The 20,916-nt window shown below is 42.0% G+C and overlaps 1 protein-coding gene across 1 annotated transcript in view; it reads right to left on the reverse strand.

The window, feature by feature from the left end:
* The window catches only part of LOC137154457 (diacylglycerol O-acyltransferase 1-like), a 37,990-nt gene that overhangs the window by 7,244 nt on the left and 9,830 nt on the right, over positions 1-20,916 (reverse strand). Inside the window, 10 exon segments of the mRNA XM_067550126.1 lie at positions 2,808-2,920; positions 6,781-6,825; positions 6,923-6,964; positions 8,602-8,640; positions 9,920-10,023; positions 12,362-12,445; positions 14,817-14,942; positions 17,328-17,433; positions 17,959-18,011; positions 20,389-20,474. Coding sequence (XP_067406227.1) covers positions 2,808-2,920; positions 6,781-6,825; positions 6,923-6,964; positions 8,602-8,640; positions 9,920-10,023; positions 12,362-12,445; positions 14,817-14,942; positions 17,328-17,433; positions 17,959-18,011; positions 20,389-20,474 — 798 coding nt within the window.

Genomic DNA, 20,916 nt, shown 5'->3' on the forward strand with positions numbered 1-20,916 from the left:
CTCATGAGATTTGGTATGTGTCTTAAAGCTCCAGCTCCAGGAGTCATATGAATATGGAAGAATCTCAGCTTTTTAAAAAAATTAAGTTTCTAGCCCTGATGTCTGCAGAACAAAGATGGAAAACATGATCTCTAAAGACTCAACCATGAGAAGATAAATAAAAAGAACCAAAAGTTTTGGGTTTTTTAAAAAATCTCATTATTTTTGAGACAATCTCATGGTTTTTATAGGCTTGACTCATGATTTTTGAACACTAGGGGTTGGCAATGGTTAGTATTTACACTTACAAAGATTTTCTTATCCCTGAAGGTAGTGATTTGCCATTGGGTTAATGGAGTTTGTAACCCCCCTTGTTTCTGTTATTAGGTAACAAATAGTAATTAATAGAAGCCAATTGGGGTTTGTGGTCTGTGTCCTTCGAGAGCAGGAAATTTAATCACTGATCACCCTTCCTGACACTAGGGGCCAGGAGAAGGATGCAAGGCTCTTAAACTGCCTCTCTGGGTAGGGTAGAGAAGGAATGACATGGCTAAATATTTGACATGTTGTATCATGACTGACAAAGTAGACAGCCAAGGCTGAATTAACCCACCAATGGGCCCTAGGCACCTGGCATGCAGGGTTGCAGTGCTAATCAGGTTTGGCTTGGCCACCCGTCAGGATGGGGGGAGGGAGGAAGAACAGCCAGGCCAAACTGGAGTGACATTGTGACCCCACACTCGAGTTAATTTTGCCCACACCCCACAAATTTAGGCCGTAGCACATGCTTAGTTTGCCCTTTCCTTAAACCTGCCTAACTGGGCCCTGCAGACTTACCAACTGCTCCTTCTCCTGCCTCCAGCACTTGACCAGATGCCTGGCTCAGAGGCAGCCCAGTCAGGGTGTACCACTCTGCCCTGCGCCCAGTGTGCTAGGTTCTGCAACAAGCCTAAGCACTGTACTGAAATCACTGCCCTAATTTTCCCACATACAGCAGGGATTAGATTAGCAACCTTATGGATTGGCTTTGGAGCACTGTCTACACATGCACCTTTCTGACTGTTGGTAAAAGAATTCACCTCATTAATCCCCAACAGAAACCAAAGTATGATGGTTCTTTACATTCTTTCCATAACTTGCATCTCGTAAATGCAATCAGACATTGGAAGTGGATTATGCCACTTCTTGGGAGGTTGAAATCACTTTTGCTAGCTTCATGTCTACTGATCCATCCACTATAAGCAGAACATCCCGTCTACCCCTGCAGGCCATGACTCACTACTTAACTATATACATGCATGCACCTGCTCTCAACAGCAACATAGTTAGGCTGTAACTAACACCTCTGTGTGCCAACAACTTTAAAGTATTTTCCGCACAAATGTTTAGGAAATGAATATCAATAGAATAATTACTCTATATTCTATGAACCACTTACTATATGTAAATAACAACACACAAAGGTGTGTAGTTTTGCCAGGTAGAAAGCAAAAGGCATCGTGAATTCAACTACAGTACCTGTAAAGTAGGCATGTCCAGGTACAGCTGTCTATTTGAAAATTAAATATACTATCTGTTTTTTTAAAAAATTCAAAGTTGTTGGCTTCTTAAATTAAAAATATCCCTTTCCAATCTGAAGTACTGCATGTTTTTGAGCTACTTATGCAAACTAGATTTTGCCAGGCAAAGCCAGCAGCTGGAAACCTTATCAGTTGCTAGTGATACTGATATTACTGGATTTTCTGGATGTACAGGTCAGATTAGCAAAAATCAGGCAATAATTTAAAGTATAGACTTTGTTTTAGAACTCTCCTGTGCCTTGTTTTCACAAGTCCATCTCCTGTGCAAATGGCAGTGGAAACAGACACCAAAACACCTGTTATTTTCAGCTTCTGGTTTCTGTTTCCTGCCTCCACACGGAATTAGCCAAAATAAGGTAAAGCCCAGATTTGTGGATATCACCTGAATTTTATTTTAAGAGATCCAATGTCTATTTCTGCAGAGATAGTAATAAAAGTTAAAGTATATTTGTAAAGTTTACAAGACAGATTTTTGGGCTGTCATACACATGCAAAGAGTGGTGTAAATCACTGTTAGTCTGATTAGGTAACTAACAATTTGTGCCTGGCCCCCTTGCTGTTCAGGCCCTTGGCCCGCACAAACCACATCCAGACCACCACATGTGCTTCACCAGTATGCTTTATTTACAATGGGCTACCCCCCCACACACACCTTCCATATACACAGTTCCAAGCAGTCTCAGGATCTTACAGACTCAGCCCTTAGTCAGCAGAGTGCTCAGCCTTCCCTTCTTGCTGCTGCTGCTGCTCTGGTTACTTGCCCCTTCCTTCCTCCTAGCAGCCTCTTCCTGGGAGCTTTTATAGGCCTCCCAGGTCCCACAACTGTTCCTCATTCCCTACTTCTCTGCCTTGCTCAGCTAGCTCCCATTTACCCTTAATGAGGGCTCAGTAGCCCAGCCTGGTCGGTAGCACTCTGCTACAGTAACGTTTTGACATCCTCTTTCCATTGTGTAAGTGACTGCAAAAGGTACAGAGCAACAGAGCATCTAAACCTGTATTTTAAATTCTTTACCTTGCTTTTCCTAGCCTCGTTGTTACCTAACAACACTAACGGACTGACACTTATAGAACTCCACTCAGTCATGCTAGATACTTGTACAGATAGAACCTTTGCCAGCCAATCAGATTCCTCTTTTTTCTTTAATATTAATTTTACAGTCCCCCTTCTGACATTAAGAAAGCCACATAGCAGCCTGATTTTATTAAGCAACAGCAATCTGTTTTGACAATTGGTAAAAGAAACCTTACCACCAGTCTAGATAAAATTGCCGGTCTCCAAATCGGAGCAGTTCTGCAAGGCAGTTGAGGCAGGAGTGAAAGTACCAATAAAAAAAGATCAGCCAGATGAAATGATTTGGCACCTGTGGGGAAAACAGATAATAAAAACAATCTTTCCCTCCTATACATTGCCACTTCTCCAGCAGAGCTTGAATATAATCAGATATAAACTGGCCTTTGCCACAACAACTGCTCTCATAAAGAGATCTACCTTTTCCTGGATTTAAAGTATCCAGTTGCAAACCATGCAATGGAGACAGGCTTTTAAATATTATTTTATTATAAAGAAAGACACATGAAAATAATTCAAATATAAATAAGGTTCACAGACTAATGCAGGGCAGGGTTAGAAAAATTATGTGGCCCTATGGTGTGTAACAATGTAATTTTGGAATTGAACCTAGTGAATCCTGAGAGAGTGAGTAACTGGCTGGAGTCAGGCAGAGGACAAACAAACTTTTCCAGGCAGCTGTGCTAATGCTCCTCAGTCCCCTGTCCCTATCTGGACTGAGTCGTGCCCTGAGGAGATGGCACAATGTGGGAGGTCAGGAGGGTGGGTAGATTCCTTTTCTTTAGTGTGGATAAAAACATAACATGAACTAGAATGAGTCAAACACATTTCTCTTGTACCCTCCAGGTTTCCAACAGGGAAATACTCATCCATTAACCATGGTCCCACCTTCAATGCTTTGCTTTCTCTGTATTCTTGTAAGACATAATATCATCTTAGGCCTTGTCTACACACAAAAGACATACCGCTTTAACTACACTGGTGTAGCAGTAGTACCATTCATGGGGGTGGATGCAATTATATTGGAATAAAGGTGCTTTTATCCATATCGCTTAAGCTTGGTTTACACTTACTTAAAACTAATCCCAGCACAGTTATGTCAGTCAGGGGTGTGAAAAAGCTACAACCCTAGCAATTTAGCTATGCTGACAAAATCCCCAGTGTAGATGCTGCTATGCTAACAGAAGAGTGCTTTTGCTGACATAGCTAATGTCGTCTGGGGAGAGGGTGTTTCTACACTGGCATAAAAATTTCTTCTGTCAGTGTACACTGCATTCACAGTAGGGGGCTATGCCAGTATAAGTTTTACTGTGGACAGAAAGGGAAATAAGCTCTGCCGCTATAAGGCATCTTTCTGTAGCTATACCTGCGTCTACATTAAGGATTCTACCAGTGTAACTATTTCAGTTTTTAAAAAAAATCACACCCCTAACCAAAATAATTATACTGGTACAAAAACTGTGTGTAGACCAGGCCTTACATTTGCACAGTGCTTTTCATCTTGAGGGATCCCAAAGTGCTTTACAAGCTATAGAATGGTATAGACAGACTTTTCCACTGAACAACTGCTAGTTCTTGGGTAACATGGCAGATGAGGGGGACCCAGCATTCTGCATAACAGTGGTGGAAGAGGATATTTTGGCCAAGGACACAGGGACAAATCACTAGACTTTCCAAAAGTGTTCTGAAATCTTTACTCTCTATTCAGGGGAGACAGGATCTTGGCTTCTGAGGTTTCAGCTGAAAGATCTTCACATGGGAAATTCCATAAAACTCAGTTTAACCACAGTACATTGGAAGAGTAAAGGGTGGCACTGGACCTTTTGGGTTTTGAACTTCAGGATTTCAGGGAATCTAGCTAAGTCAAACTCGACGCTTAGGTCACTAAGCCATTCTCTCTATCATATATCTAGACTGCAGCTGAGTTTGTCTGGCTCTTTATATGTTTTCCAGCCCCCGTTTGTCTCTTAGGAATTCACAGAGGAGCTTTGTAATTTTCTGTTCCTAGAAAACGGCAGTAAAAGAAACACGAGGAGCGAAATCCTGGCCTCACTGAAATCAGTGAGAGTTTTGCTACTGACTTCAGTTGGGCTTGGATCTCACTGCAAATTTTTGGACATTTGCCACAATGGGAGTGTAACAGCAGCACTTTTAATGGGCTTTGCTTTGCTGTTTAGTACAATCCCATAACAACTTCAATACAACTAATTCAATTAGTAATGTCATCACTGAATATGTGTAACTCCCAGGGGAACGTCAAGGGAACATAAGAATGGCCATACTGGGTCAGACCAATGGTTCATCTAGCCCAGTATCCTGTCTTCCGACAGTGGCCAATGCCATGTGCTTCAGAGGGAATGAATGGAGCAGGCAATCATCGATTACTGCCTCTTACATATTTTTTTAAATGAAGGATTACATTTTCCTGGTGATGCATTAATAAGCATAGGACACCACATAATACCTTTTTCTGCTTTCAGTTTAGTTCAAGATGAGATATGATCAAACAGAATATGCTGGCAGTTTAAGATCCCAGTCAAAACACAGCTCTACTCTGAAAAGCGACCAAGTCAAAATGGATTTACTCAAACAGATCTGTCTGACTATTAAGGATGTAAATCAGGAGCAACTGTACTGAGATCAGTGAGTTTGCTGGTACAAAACCAGGGAAGGGGAGAGGTGAATTAAGCCCTGTGTGTGCATCATAACTGCTGACTTCATTGACACAGTGCTGCAGAAGCAACGCAGGTAAGAGTGAACTGGATTCTGTTCCTTCTCGTGCAACATCAGTTCAACTGGATACACAAAGTATGTCAATCTCCAGGACTCTCAGTCTGGCATCTTCCACAAGCAGTAAATCCATTTAAAACTAATACAAAGATGTTGATACCAATCTACTGCCATAAAGACCAACAGGGCTTAGTGCTGTGAAGGCAGAGCACGCAGCCACAGGATAGAGGACCTTTTAATCATTGAAGAGCAACCTCTCATTGACGTAATGGATCCTACGCCTTCTTGGCCAGAAGCACGGGGACTGGTGATGGGCTTTGGAAGAGAACAGTCAGTACACAGCTACGAGCAGGTGTAGTGTAAAACAGGGGAAAGTGGAGGAAGATTTAAGGCTCCACCAGGGATGTGGAGTTCTTTCCCACATATCAATGAGGGAGGAAAGTTTTTAAGGAAAAGATGTAACTGCTAACTTAACACAAGGGTTTTTACTCCAGCTCACTCTAGGGGATATTTTGTCCTCTCCTCCCAGATGGGGACCTGCCAATATCGATCTATGCACATGTCACCATGAGGCTGGATTACTGTAACTCACTGTATCTGAAGCAGAATGTGAAAACCATGCACAAGCTCTAGCTGTCCACCTTCTCCATAGCATAGGCTGCTGTGAGCATTCCACACTAGTCCTCAAGCCCCTCCAATGGCTTCCAATTAGCTTCTGCTGCCAATTTAAGACCTTGGTCCTTATTTTCAAAGCAATTAATGGATCAAGCCCTAGCTACAGCAAAGATCAAATTTCGATCTTTCAACCATGACAACAGCTGTGCTCCTCCGTGGCAATGCAGATCACAGAGCCCAGGATGAAGTGCATGAGAACTAGGGACAAAGCAGTCTCAGTTGAGGGGATCTTGCCTATGGAATACACTCCTAAAGGAGACTGGTCCAATCCAGTCTGATGGTCTTCAAGAAATGCTTTAAAAACCTTCCTCTTTGGAAAAATCATTCCACCATAAAAACGACGTAACACTGGCACCCTTTTGTACCCAATAACCCTCAACACTGACACCCTATTCTGCCCAATAATCCCTACCCAGACAGAACAATATTAAAAAAAAAAACAAAAAAAAAACCATACCCCAAATAAAGTTTTGACCCTGAAAAATGAGAAGTGCCAGAAATTCCATGAAGTCCACTAGGGACTTCATTATCGCCACTGATTTTACATGGAAGGCACTCAGATGCTATTGTGATGGGCAGCAGTATAAAATCCTAAGAGAGATAAAGAGTTAGAGAGCTAGAATGAAATACATGTAGCATGCTTACTGGACCCCTTGCATTCCTAAACCTCCTTTGTTTTCTAGTCCAAAGGGAAATTTCTAATAGATCAGGGTAACTTGCGTGAGAAAGCATGCAGATTGACCTCACCGCTAGTTTCAAGATGTATTCTGTGAGCAGGGTGGACTCTATTTCCTGCGAAAATAAACCAAATAGATAAATGTTATCTCTGGCACTAGTATGAATGAGACAGAATTTGGTTCAAGACAATAACCAGGTGTGATTTACTTACATTTATAGGCTTCATTGATTTATTTATATTCGGTACAATCCACTGGAAGAAAAAATAAACATTCAGAGTTGAGGGTATAAATGGTGCTTTCTGAAAGGCATTCTTTTATGACTCATTCTTTTATGTCTCTGCTATAATGAAAAAGCACAACTGCAGCCTGTGTCGCATGCAAACTCTTCCTGAGGCTGTCATACCAACAGAATAGCTGGGAGGATATCTGACACCCTTTTAAACAGCTGCATCCGAACCTCCCAGATAGCTATTGTCATCTTCATGGGTAGCACTTCCTTTTGGGTGTAAAGACCATGAAACATCAGTTTGGATATGGAGCTGGAATCTGTATACCCTTGCATTAGCGTGTGCAGGCCTCATTGAAACTTTGGGGTACAAAGTGCTTATACTCTCTCTAGCTATGAGCAAAAGATACACAATCAAATGTATGAGGGGTATGCCAGCAGGGTAAAGAATCCTCAGCACTTGCCATCATGGTGCAAAAGGGTGGAATCTTAGATGAACATAGAGTAATAAGATCTCTAAGTGCATTAATAAAGTTAGTAGTTTACTAGATGGATTATTAAACTGTACAGCTGCACTTAAAATTATGCTTGATTACTGAAAAAAATCCTCATCTAAGTGAATCCTCCTCCTTCACTGCACTCAACTGCCACTGCTGCAGGCAAAAGGATTTTAGAGCAAAACCTGGAAGGGAAATTACTGGACAACAAGACAGATGACCACTGCTGAGGACAGAGAGTGAATGGGATGAGCTGATGAACTGGATGTTAGGGTAGGAATTGGAAACAAATTTAGAGATATGCTAATACAGGTCATGAATATTTGTGCACTTGGTTGAAGATTTAGCTTCTTCATTGAATCCTGACTGGTCTTCAGGAACTGGTGGAAATTCCTTTGCCATTTAACCTCAACCTCAAAGTTTATATCTTTGCTATTAAATATTTTCTAGCTTGCTGTGAGAGGAACAGCTGAGATGGGGAGCAGCCTGAGGAAGCTGCAGTACAATCTTAACAATTCTCTTGGTGACGAGGGACGCAGTGGGTACTTTCACAAGCATCTGTGGATTCCCAGTGCTTAACTTGAGGCATGGTCAGTTGTAGAGGAATAAGATAGCAGGTGGTAGGAACATGCAACATAGCTAAGAGGAGTGGAGAACTCGTCCCCCTCCCTTGTTCCATTACCTGACACCTCAGCATCTTTACTTTGTTATATTATATCTGCACTATGGCCTCGTGGTAGCTTACTGAGGGAATAACTGTGGCTTGGTCTATACTTAAAACTATATATTACACTGGGGCAAAACCCCAGTGGAGACACTGCTATGCTGACAGAAGCTAAAATCAGTTGAAGACATGATGTGCCTACAACAGCAGAAAAACTCCTTCTGTCAGTGTACACTGCGTCCATACTGGGGGCTATGCTGGCATAGGAACTGTAGTGTAGACATAGCCTTAGTCTAAGCAGCTAAAGATAGGAATATAAATGATATAAATGATCTTAAGACATAAGATAGATGCAAGGGCTTATTTTGATGGTAAAAAAATGAAGAGCTAAAGGTCAACCCTAAATAGCTTATAGCATTAAGTGGTAATATGTGGTTCAGAGAGTCCTCATTATCCATGGCAGCTGAAGCCCTGGGGTTTAACCGTAGACAAAAAACATACCTGCTGTATTAGCCCCAGCATGAGATGAAAGAGAAAAATCTGCAAAGAAAACAAGAAAAGATTTTGGAGCCTTAACTTCCTTTGGCTGAGTTTTACCATGTCATGGGGCAAAATCTCAAATCTATTTTGCACTTAAATACCATAACCATCCCAGCATCTTCAAGTACAACTGACACTGAAGTCTCTTGTGCTGCAGCCTTCTGGTGAAGATCTAGTGAATGGCATGCTTCCCAGCATATTATTCAATCTAATATAAGATGTCAAACATCTACATCTTCAAATACAAGGATTCTTCTCACCATCTGTGTTTTCATGGAGTTTGCAGTGCAATTTTAATCTTGTGTATTTCCAGCATTAACTGACTAAAGATCAGTTGATCTGGTGGACAAGTGGCAATGTAATGAACTGCTATGTGGAGGATCCACATTTGGATGCTAAAATTGATCCTTTGCTCTTTGTGTTGGTTGGAGATAGGAGAGTTCCAGAGGCCTCACATCAGTTTCAGTGACTTCACTAGCCAACACTTTACAAGCTGCAAAAGGAACCTCTAGCACAGTGTTTCTTAACCTGGGGTTTTAGAGGGGTCGCAAGTGCAGAGCTGGTATTGGGGGTGGCAAGAAAGGCAATTGCCTGGAGCCACAGGGGCGCCATGAAACTAAGTTACATGCCTCAGCCCCGTGGGGGTGGGACTCAGGCTTCAGGGGTACAGTAGTTTGGAAAGGTTAAGAACCACTGCTCTAGCATAAGACTTGCTATGGCACAGGTCTCTTAGTGGCAGCACGGGGCATCAAGAGGGCTCCCCTATAAAGACAATCTGTGATAGCCAAACCCCATTTCTCATTTGAGTGTTCTAAAGTTGGGGATGGGAAATAGAAATGGATTTGTGTAAAATTGACATTTTTGCAAAAACATAAATAAAATCTGAAATTTGTGTTAATTTGATAACATTTCACAACACAAGTGCAGCACAACTTGCTTCAATGAAGCTCAAAGAGGCTGCAGGCAGCACTGCTGGCTGTTGCATTTTTAGGATGTATTTGGGATGACATTCCATCCCAGGTAGACCAAGAGCTGGCAGGACATTCTTCTAGCCCTCCAGGGACCGAGAGACCTAAAAAAAATCTTTTTAACATAGCAGAAACAGCTTACCTGTGTTTGTAGAATATCATGGAAAAATCATATCTGGCTCTGAACTGTCACATTCAGCGTCCAGTGGAACATATGCAATGTGAAACCTCAAGGTCTGATACATTCACTGTGATAGCCCATAGCGGGAGTGCAGAAGTGGACAGTTTTAAATGCAATGCCTTGTTCTTACCATTTCAATGACTCTCCTAATGATATAGCCTTGCCTGCAATGCTTTTGTCTTGGAAAATTCAGCTGGTAGCAAAGTGTGGGGGCTAGCAAGAAGTAGTACAGATCTTGGGGAAGAAGAAAAATAACAGGTTTTTAAAAAATTCACTTTTCATGGCAAATCAACTTTAGAATTCAGAATATCTACAGAATTTGGACCATATTTATTTTTATTCTGAAGTACTGTGATTTCAACCAGTACAGGTTTTGTCTGAATGTCTAATGTTGCTGAATGGAACTAAGAAAGAGATGGAGGTTGTCATATTATTGGGGATATGCAACCTGATATTCCAATCATAACCAGAACCATGGAGTATATTGATGCCATTCACCACACACTCTGGGCACCTGATAAACTTTATGAATGCACAAATGAACATGTGTAATTCCATTGACAATCTGAGGCTAGATCCTGACCTACAGTACATGCATAACTCCTAATGTAAATCAACTTCACTTAAGAAGTGGGTGAGTGACTTAGCTCGCTCTGGATGTAGACATACCCACAGCTGGCATGGCTCGCAGGACTTGGTATAAGGGACTGTTTAACTGCAGGCTTGAGATGGAGTGCAGGTTCTAGGACCCTGTGAGGTGGGAGACTCCCAGACCTCAAAGAGACATACCCACTGACAGCTCAGCTGTGTCATGAAGCAGCAACCTGCGATGGGTGATAAAGGGCCTCCTGGAATTCCCAGAGAGTGCAATGGCTCACCACTCTTAACTAAAGAGAGCAATGACTAGGCCTTCTCCCCACCCCTAGGGATAGTCTTGGCAGTCAGGAACAGTCCATACGCTCAGGGAAACACAAGAATTGCAATTGTGGCCAGCCTCTGTATGGGGGTGATGTAAAGGGAGAAGTTCCTTGCATTCCCTCCATCCTCGCACAGGCGACAGGCACAATATGGCCTGAAGAAGGACCGAAAGGCTCATTTTAAAATTCTCATTTGATGTTGTCTGCTTTGAGTATTTACGAATGTATTCATTTTGGGTGAAATCCTGGCCCTTTGAAATCAGTGGGCGTTTCCTACTGACTCCAGTGGGCTCAGGATTTTACTCTTTATCTTTGCATCTTCTAAGTGACTATATCACACAGTGATAGTAGGGCTAAGCTGGAAGAGGGAGATTGCTGCATAGTATACTTCATATTAACTAAATTTCTCTACATTTGTAATTCAGTTTAACTATGACTATATTAAGCTATCATTGCTTATCACAAAATGCTTTGGGATGAGTGAGGCTGCAGTGCCTACAATGTCTTACATTAGGAAGCTCACTCAGAATTCAAAAGCCATAAAATACAAATTATGCAGAGACATGGCAGACTGGGAACACAGCAAAGAGAGCTCCTTGGACCAAATATGTTCTCTTATGAGGAACTTATCTCTGGACCAACAGATAAAATAGCATTAAAATAATAGAATCATAGAAATGTAAGGCTGGAAGGCACCTTGAGAGGTCATTGTCCATTCCTTATGCAGAGGCAGGAGCAAATACACCTAGACCACCCCTGATAGGGCTTTGTTTAACCTGTTCTTTAAAGCCTCCAGTGATAAGGATTCTACAACCTCCCCTGGAAGCCTGTTCCAGTTCTAACAGAGCTGTACAATGTGCATGTACACTTAAAGACAGTTCCTTTTTTCATAGAAGCAATGACTAGAATAAATGGCAGGGTTGTGAGATGTGCTCCACACTTTCATACTTAAGGCCAAGGTTTTATAAAATGAATGTCTAAGGTTAGGCTCCTAAGATTATACTGAGGCACCTAAATAAATGGTGTGATTTTCAAAAGTGCAGAGCACCCAACAACTCCGACTGAGACAAGGTGGGAATCTTTCAAAGGCACCTGTGCTAGTTAGGTGGCTAATAAAAAAACCACAAAAAACCACAAAAATGATTTAAAAAGTAGTTCCAGGAACTATATCTGCTCCTGAATAAAACTTGCAATTTTGGTGTCTTTACAAATATATTTTCCATTAAAAAAATTCCCCCCACCCCGCCAACACAAACACCCCATTGCGCTGTGAAAGACTCTCACAAACAAGAGACTACAAAGGAAACGGTGAAATTGACTTTTCCTAAAATTCTAAAATTTCCTAAAAAAACCCAGGTACTTTTTTCTCTGTTCTCCTCCACTTACAGTAGCCTTACGTGGACTTGTAACAATAGCAGGTACAGTATTTTAAAACAAAAGGGTGACAAAAGGGTGACTTTTAAGGAAAAATGTCTTTTTAAGAAGAGCTATTATAAATGCAATTTTTGTTCATCTGGTTATCAGGTAAGCTGTTAGGTTTCCACCTGCTAAACTGTTTCAGCTGCTCCAAGTATAGTGAAGATGCGACATATATTATAAAAATTCCATTCTGCTGACAGTGAAGAGGTCACTGCTGCAGTATGAGGAAATGTTACCTTTTACTTTCAGGTTCATTGGGTACATAATCTGCTTTGACTGTCCTCTTTCATTCCTTCTGGACTGATGGGTTGAAGAATCTGCTGCTAACAAAAGGTTTAACATCTAGCATATGGTTTCAAGTGAATCAAAAGTCATGAATTACTTTATATAACAAGCAGGGACTGGTGCCAAAGAGCTCAACTTTTACAAAGTCGAAGGAGGTGAAACCAACACCAACTTTCTGTCCATCTTTGACTTCATGCTAATCACTCTGTGCCTAGTTTCCAACACTTTGGGTCAAGGTCAACTTTTTCTCTTTAGGTACTTAGGTAGCCCCCATTACCGTAATATCTGAGCACCTCACAACACCTCTATGAGGCAGGGCAGTGCTATTATTCCCATTGTATAGATGAGGAACTGAGGCACAGAGAGGCTTTCCCAAGTGTCACACAGGAAGTCTATGGCAAAGCAGAGAAATTAACCTGGGTCTCCTGAGCATCAGATTAGCTTCAGACCATTGGATTGTTCTTCCTCTTTTTCACAAAGAGAACGACACTGTCATGAAAAAGAAATTATCTCATGAACAAGGAGAAGTCCTGTGGTTCACGATTGTGTGAGCCACCTCCTTTTCTTTTGTGATTACGTGCACCATCTGATATTGGTTGGGGCAAACCAGTATGCAGGGTTTTGTTGCAGGATGACAAGAGGAGGCTAATATACTATAAAAACAGGAGCCTAGAAAAGGCAAGCAGGAGACTAGAGTTGGCAAGTCTCTAAAGCAGGTAGAAGCTTATGATGGGATTTTCAAATGAGCTCAGTGTTGCCCTAACTCTGAGTCCACTGAAATCAGTGGTAGAAAGGAACTTAAATGTCAGTCTATTCCCAATTACAGCTATGTCTTCACTGCCAAAAAGGTGTGTTTTTACACCAAGACAGCAAGCTCAAGATAAAGACCTCAATCCTGCTGGTGATTCATGTGGAGTCAATATGGTTCCACAGGATGAAATTTCTGCTTTTTCTGGTAAGTTTTTTAAAACCTAGGAAATTACATCCAAAAAACTATGTTAAGATTGCAAAGCTAAACACTCAAAAGTTAGGAAATGTCAGAATTCAGATTGCCTGAATTCGCATGCCTTAATATACAGTCTTTAATGACATGATCACATTCTATCTTTTCCACAGGACCTCTGCCTCATTCAGAGCACAGGGCAGAGATCCAGATGAATCGTATTTGCTCCAAATCAAGAGCATCCAAGTGGTCAGAATGCTTTTCTGAGGCAAAGGAGAACTAGGGATAGGGACGCTGCAGGGAAGAATGCTAGGAACAAGCGAAGGTCAGGAGAAAGTGTAGGCTGAGGAGTAAGTATGGTTGTTACTTAAGTTAACAATATAGGTAAACCCCAGGGAGGGGATGATTTTAGAGAATAACCTACTGTGTGCATGCTGTTCTGAGAGCAGGATGAGACTCTGCCTGTTCATAAACACTGAGGCCCTGGTCCTGCTCCCATTGAATTCAGTGGTGCCAGATCTAGCCCCCCATATAGCAGAGGTTCTCAAAGTGGGGGGTGCACTCCCTAGGGGGACACGAGATGGATCCTAGGGGGGCGCCAGGCTGAAAGTAGAACCAGGCGGCGGCGGGGACCCCAGCGCCTCATGCAGGCAGCCGTGGCCAGGTGTTGGGGGTGGGAGACCCTTTGGAGGGGAGCAGAGGTGGGAGGAGACTGCTGCCGGACACGCTCCCATCACGCTGGTGCCGCTGCTCCCAGCAGCTGCCCTCCACCGCTACCGGGCACCCCAAGCTTCTTGTGCTTCTGCACAAGGGGCACACACAGAGTCCCTGCTCATCCTTCTGGTGTGCTCACTTTTGCTTCCCGCTGGGGAGCAGGACAACCTGGTCCTCTCCCACTCCTTACTGTGGGGGAGGGGCAATCTGCTCTATCTTAATGGACGGGCCCGCATGACGCACTGTCGCCACCTGCCTCCCGCAGCAGCAGCAGCCCCCCCACCCCTCCACCACTGCCAGGTATGCTTGGGCTCCCCGCGCTGCTGCCATCCCTGCTCCCGGTTTTTTTCTGAAAGGGGAGGTGTTTGGGGAAAGGGGGCGCGATTGTGACACAAAGGGCCATGGGGAGGGGGCTCATTTAAAAAGTCTGAGAGCCTACAGCACTTTGTATCTTATATCAAATATCAATGAATGAATCCTTATAATAAGCGTGTGAGGTAACAGATGCCTAGATGCCACAATGAAAGCACATTTACAAATGCTCTAGACAGAGAGATTTTCCATCAGTAAATTGGGAAGCTGAGACAAGGAGACTGACTTGCTCAAAACCACTCAATGAATCCATGGGAGAATTGGGATTGGACCCCAGGCCTCTGGGGTTCCTGTGCTCAGTCCACTGAGCCACACATAAATAGCATATTCTTTTCAGGGCCTACTGATAGCGATAGGAGGCTTCAGAATTTGCTGACCTTGCATTCTGGAAGTTCCTCTGACTGGTCTGGGGTTTCCCTCCCTATACCAGCGATTCACCTGATAGTAGGAGAACAGTTTCAGGGCAATGATGGTATACACAAACATGGTCAGCAACCCTCCAGCTAAGAAACAAGAGAGAAAATAAACTGGACCTGAAACTACCACAAGAGATTATCTTTTCTTCCTAAACACATAAGCTTAGGACGATTCTGTCTTTGCCAATTAGATAAAGGATATCAGTCTATCTGTGCAGCCTGCCTAATGCATCCAGCAAATAGATTTGCAAACTAATTCTTTCTCATTACAATGAGGTGCCCAGTGACACTTAGCTGCTCAAGTGTTCTTTAAATCTACACATACCTGGGGACCAACTTCCTGTTGGCACAGACTTTGGCAGAGGGACCCTGACAGCAGAGATTCTGCCCAGAGGGGTTGTTACAGAGCCCACAAGAGCCAAAGTAGCACCAAAGGTGGGCAGACTTTGGCCAGGGAGAGGGCCAAGTCAGCCAAAAGTTGTACCAGTTCAGTACATCTCTACATCTCTATCAGAGAGGCTCCAATAGACCCCTAGAGATTAGAACTGCTGGAAGACAGCAGTGGAAATAGCCAGCTCTCCCCCACTGTGAATCCCCTCTATAGCAAAAGGGGCCTTGCTCCTACAGAGGAGCACAGTGTGAATATCACTGTCCCAGCAGGGTGAATTAATACTTAAACCAGTCAAAGCTGTGAATCAGGAAGTTGGTAACAGAAGTGAGCATTGAAAAGAAAAGCATCTATCAGCATTTTACCACACAGTGATACCAGAGATACCACAGGCTCTCTCTCTAGATTTAGTATTGGAAATAACTGTGGTACCTGTGGTCTTTTTAATGGCAAACAATGTAAGTAGCTAAAATCATAAAGCACGGGAGAGAAAGCCTCTTTAAATATGGATTAAGATGTTTTTCTTCTCCCTAGCAATGTAGCTATATGATATTAGTTACATTAGATGATGGTGTTACATCATCCATCTGCACACCTGAGTGACAATGCAAATGAAAGTACCACCATTTTGAAATAGCTTCTTTATTTATTGTCACTCCTTATTTCCTATGACTGAATTAACAGTCACCCACTTCTCACATTTACCCTCAAAAATTTGGATACACAATTTTTTTGTTTAGTGCATTATTAAACGGAGCATGCAAGACATGAAAGTGTCATGGCATACTAAAAATGTTGAGAGTTATGAGTAGGAGTTCACTTTGCTGTGACACCTGGAGTTTCCAAAGATTTACTATTTGTTTCAGCAGATGGAGCTATTGCAATTACAACAGTATACATGCCCAATGCATTCAAAGACGTTTGGTTATTGGTTGAAAGAATTACCAACTACATCCAGGCAAATTATAAACAATATAATAGTTTAGCAAATTGGTTAACTGGCTCTGTACATTCAGCACCCAGTTTTCAGAACTTTAAGTTCACTAGTGTGCACACAGATAGTACTTGTAATTATCACATACATGCACATGCAAACTGGATGACTGCACATTCAAATGACTAGCCGTGCATTTAACTGGTCATTTACACAACAAATTAGGCTCACATTTTTGTATATGTATTTGCAGGCCTCTGGGTCCCAAACTTAGGCCTTTATGTAATTCTTTCAAGCACGTATGCAAACAGCAGTTTTTCCCTTGATAATCAGCCATCTCCTTCAGCCAGATTCCCTCACTGAAGTCACAATCCAGTTTTAAAACATCACAGGTCACTACAATGGAAGTGACCTGGTGCTAAACTGGGACACAGAAGGATAAATTTGCCAGAATGAGCAGGTTTTTATAAAGACGACATATTTATACATAGCTATATTAGGAAAAGGAATATAAACAAGTACATGACAATGTAATATAAGTTTCCAAAAATATATTTTAAAAATGTCTACTTGTGGGTGCAGTAATTTAAATCAGAATTTGGGATAGATGACCTAATAACCTATTGTACAAGCATCTATTTATTATATGAGGCTATAGATCAACAAAGATTTCTATTGACATCATAAACTTCGAGAGAGAACAGGGACTCTAGACTGCTCTTGGTATGCAGACTTATTACCATTATCCCTGACAGAAGCTGCACACATATACAAAGGGGCCAGAGAACAGAACACTTGGAACAGCAGGATAGAATGTCTTGAAGAATTATATTCTGCATGCCAGACAAATCATATGAGTACGCATACACATTACTAGTAGAACTTTGAGATGTCAAAGTCAGAATTTTAATGCCTGTTGTTCTGTGGAGCAGTTCAGAGACCACGTGATATTGAATTAACAAGACTGCCCTATACACTTTTAAATATTTTGTCATTTTGAATTTTAAAAACAACATATTGTGGCCAGCAGACCTTCCCTTCTTTTCCCACCTGAAGACAAACACATCTGTTCTGTGACAAACTGCGTATTACACTACAGTGCTGGCCATAAGCTGGTGTATACCTCTAGCACAAAACAAGAGTCTCTCACCTGGAGTGATGGCTTGCATTCTATAAACCATTACAGCTGGGAATGTTACCAGTAAAAACAAGTTAACTGACTGCAACATCAAACCAATGCTTTCAGATCCACGAACCTACAAAGGATAATAATGTTATATCAGATCCAGTGATTCTTTGGCCTTATCAATAATGTGCTTTCTAAATCAGGGTGATTTTGATGAATTTACTGCTCATGAAATTGCTGGACAGAAAGGAAAACTAGGCATGTTGCTAGCTTTCTCCATGTACCAAAGGCCAACAGTCCTAGCCTCTAACATGTCCTTCAACTCCAGCCTGCGAATCAAAAACTGCTAGTTATGACAGCTGTGTGGTAGTTTTGGGTTGATAAAAAGTTAGCTAGACTGAGACCACATAACTCATTTTACTGGTGACCAAATCTAAATTTGAATCTTGATCTCCAAAGTTGAAAAACTGGTCCATTAAACTGTGCTACTTCACTCCAATACTAATGTTCTTTACAATAAATAATGGCTTATGGGTACTTCATTTCTCCTGGTTAAGCCATAACAAAAAATCTGATAAAAAGGGAGGGTTCAGTCAGAAATATCACCCATTATAGCGAGCATGCATAGTGCATAGCAAACAACCAGTTCACCTACCTTTCTTAAATACCTTTCTATAAAAACTGCAGGAAGAGCAAACAAAACAGAGGCTGAAAGGAAGGAAAATAATAAAACATCAGGAAATAAATCTGTATCAAACACATCTATGGTATGTAAGTGTACGGGTTGGGTTCAGCTGGTGGACAGTGGTATGTTCTACTAGCACTCCTCTGGAGATCTACAAGTTTCCAGCAGAATGGAAGCTTTCATTTTAAAAAAATGATGTTTCTAGCCCTTCTGGTTGTGAATATGCTATTCTGAATGTGACCCAGAATAAAGTAATAGCTCCCAGGTCTAAATGCTAAACTCTGCTCCATGGGTGTGGAAGGCCCTAGACACAACTGTAGAACAAATGTGGTTCCCTGCAAAGGTAGAGACAACATGCAGTGGTAGTGTGGTGTGGCAGGGGTCATGCAGAAGAGTGGCATGGAGAGCTACTCTTATATGGATCCGCAGTTCTAAACTGCTCACTTAGGGGTGCATATAGGCCCCAGTCGTTATTAAAACACATGGGCTACTGAAGTGGCTATGCAGCTGCTCTGCATCAGCCGGCTGGGTTGGGGAAGGGAAAATGTCTTTTCCTACAACTCCTCTTAGAACTTTTGTCCAAAACCCATTTACCTGGGCTTTGCATGAAGTTAGTGCCAAGAGGGCTGTGAGCTGTTCTCATTCATCTCAATGAGATGTTAACTTTGATACCAGACGAGAACAGTTTATATTCAATACTGTTAACTATTTTATGGCTAATCATATTAGTAGAAACATCCACCTATTCTTGTCTTGAGGACTGAATCTGAGCAGAATATTATCACTTCCTTACCTCTGAGTAAATATAATGAAACTGAAGGGAAAATGTAAAACAAGCAACATATGGTTAAATTTTTAGTGCCATATGTGGACAATGAGATGTGCATTTCTCATTAATAAAAACAGAGCTGAGTAGTGTGGGGTATTTGTATCAGGTCTTTATTTTCAGAGTTGATTTAGATTTTTAAAACGATTAGCATTTTTAAAACTGCTTACTATTTCTTTGCATGTGCACTTTTTGGGAAAGAGGCAGCAAACTGCTCTGTAAATGAGGAAGTTTAAGATATTGGGTCCAATTCTCAGCCATTCTGAAGTCAATAGGAACTGTGTATGCAGAGTAGCTGCAGAATCAGATCAATTGTACTAACTACTGACCTCACTCACATTAAGAGAAATCAGAGCTTTGATTCTGATGGCATGATAATTAAACTTGCTACCATAAGGGTCAGGCTCATCTGTGCAGGAGACAGAGCTTTCTTGGGGGCTGGTCCCAGGCTGTGGAACAAACTCCCCCAGGAACCAAGGACCAACACAAATCTTCCCACCTTCTGCTCCAAGTGCCAGGAGCATTCCTCTGACCTGCCTTCTCTAACACAAACACAGAACAGCAGAAACATTTAAAAATAAACAAAACCCTACCAAAACTGCACACACAAATCTCCCCTGTGAGAGAGGATGAGAGAGAGAACAAGTCACACGTGACAGACATTAGTCATGCACCACCGGAAGACACTCAGGCCACGATGTTTTGCAGGCATAACTATGTTGGTCAGGGGCGTGAAGAGGTGTGATCGATGATCAAGATAGCTGTACTAGCAAAAGCTCCTAATGCAAATGCAGTTATACTGGCAAAAGTGCACATTTGGAGGAATCATCTCATCTGTATTTTGCTCTGGGGCCTGGAAAACAACATACTGTCAAAAGTGCAGGTGTGCCAGTATAAGCTGCCACCATACTAGGAGCACTTTGCTCATATAATGCACCAACACAACTACACCAACAAAGCACTCCTAGTGTAGATCTAGCCTCAGACACTGTGGATATGAGGTCAGTCGGATAATCACTAAAATAAAACAAAAACTCTTTCTTTGAAGCCTCCCTCCTAGAAACTTTCTTTTTTTTCTAGAAGCAGTTAACTGTGATGAGACTGGGGCCAAAATTCACCATAGGTGTAAATGGATCCAACTCTGCTTTCTTCAATGGAATTACAGCTACTTACACCATTGATGTGTTTGGCCCTGAGACTTCATTTCTAAGAGATAGATTTTTAACGTCTTGTTTTAGGAAACTATAAGACTCAACGCATCACTCATAGTAATTGAGCTAGGTTCATCTTTGGTTTGGCATTCTAACTGAATTTTATTTCATTAACACTGCTCGTAAATATGGAATTATTCAAAAAAAGAGAAAATCAGAAGCTATGCAGCCTCTTCTACCAGAGATGTAAACCCTGCCAAAAATCCACATCTGGGTTTGTGTGATAAAATTGAACACTGCTTGTGATCCAGAAAAGTGCAGAGGAAAGACATTTGTTTTAGAAATATTTAATGGGATGCTGTTAAATTCAAAAGTGATACCCTTGGGTATTCAGCAAATGATATTTGCACACTGTCAACTTACCAGCAATGAGATATATTGCTGGCCACTTATAGGGGTCTTTCAGGAAAACTGAGATTATCTTTACAGGGTCAAATAGCAGTCCATACCTGAGAGAGAAAAACAGTGAGGTGGTGCAGATGCTCCAGGGTTTGATATTCTTAGAACCATGGATACTATACTTCTACCTAATTATCAGACTAAGTAAACATGTCTGTCTCTTTTCTCCTACTCACGCCCCCAGACCTTTAATCCCCAAACCTCTCCCAACTGTAGCTGTTCACAATGGAGAGCATAATTCCCCCAACCTTGGGTTCAAGTGACTGAAATTTGATCCCCCTGTACTCTCCCTCTGCTCCAGCAGACACACTACAATTTGTCACTCCCCGCGGATCCCACCAGAGGTAGTAGTTGTAAAATTCTGGCTAGGTTCTTCTACAGGAGACTTGCAAGTGGCAGGCGCACAGAAGACACGTTCAATCTGCACCTCTGGCCCTGTCCCCTCACTAGCCAGCCCTGCCTATTTCCTAGAATGCCCTGACAGGTTCTGAA

Source organism: Emydura macquarii, unplaced genomic scaffold, assembly GCF_026122565.2.
Source record: "Emydura macquarii macquarii isolate MOO-44397 ecotype Brisbane River unplaced genomic scaffold, CSIRO-AGI_Emac_v2 contig_295, whole genome shotgun sequence".
Taxonomy (NCBI): domain Eukaryota; kingdom Metazoa; phylum Chordata; order Testudines; family Chelidae; genus Emydura; species Emydura macquarii.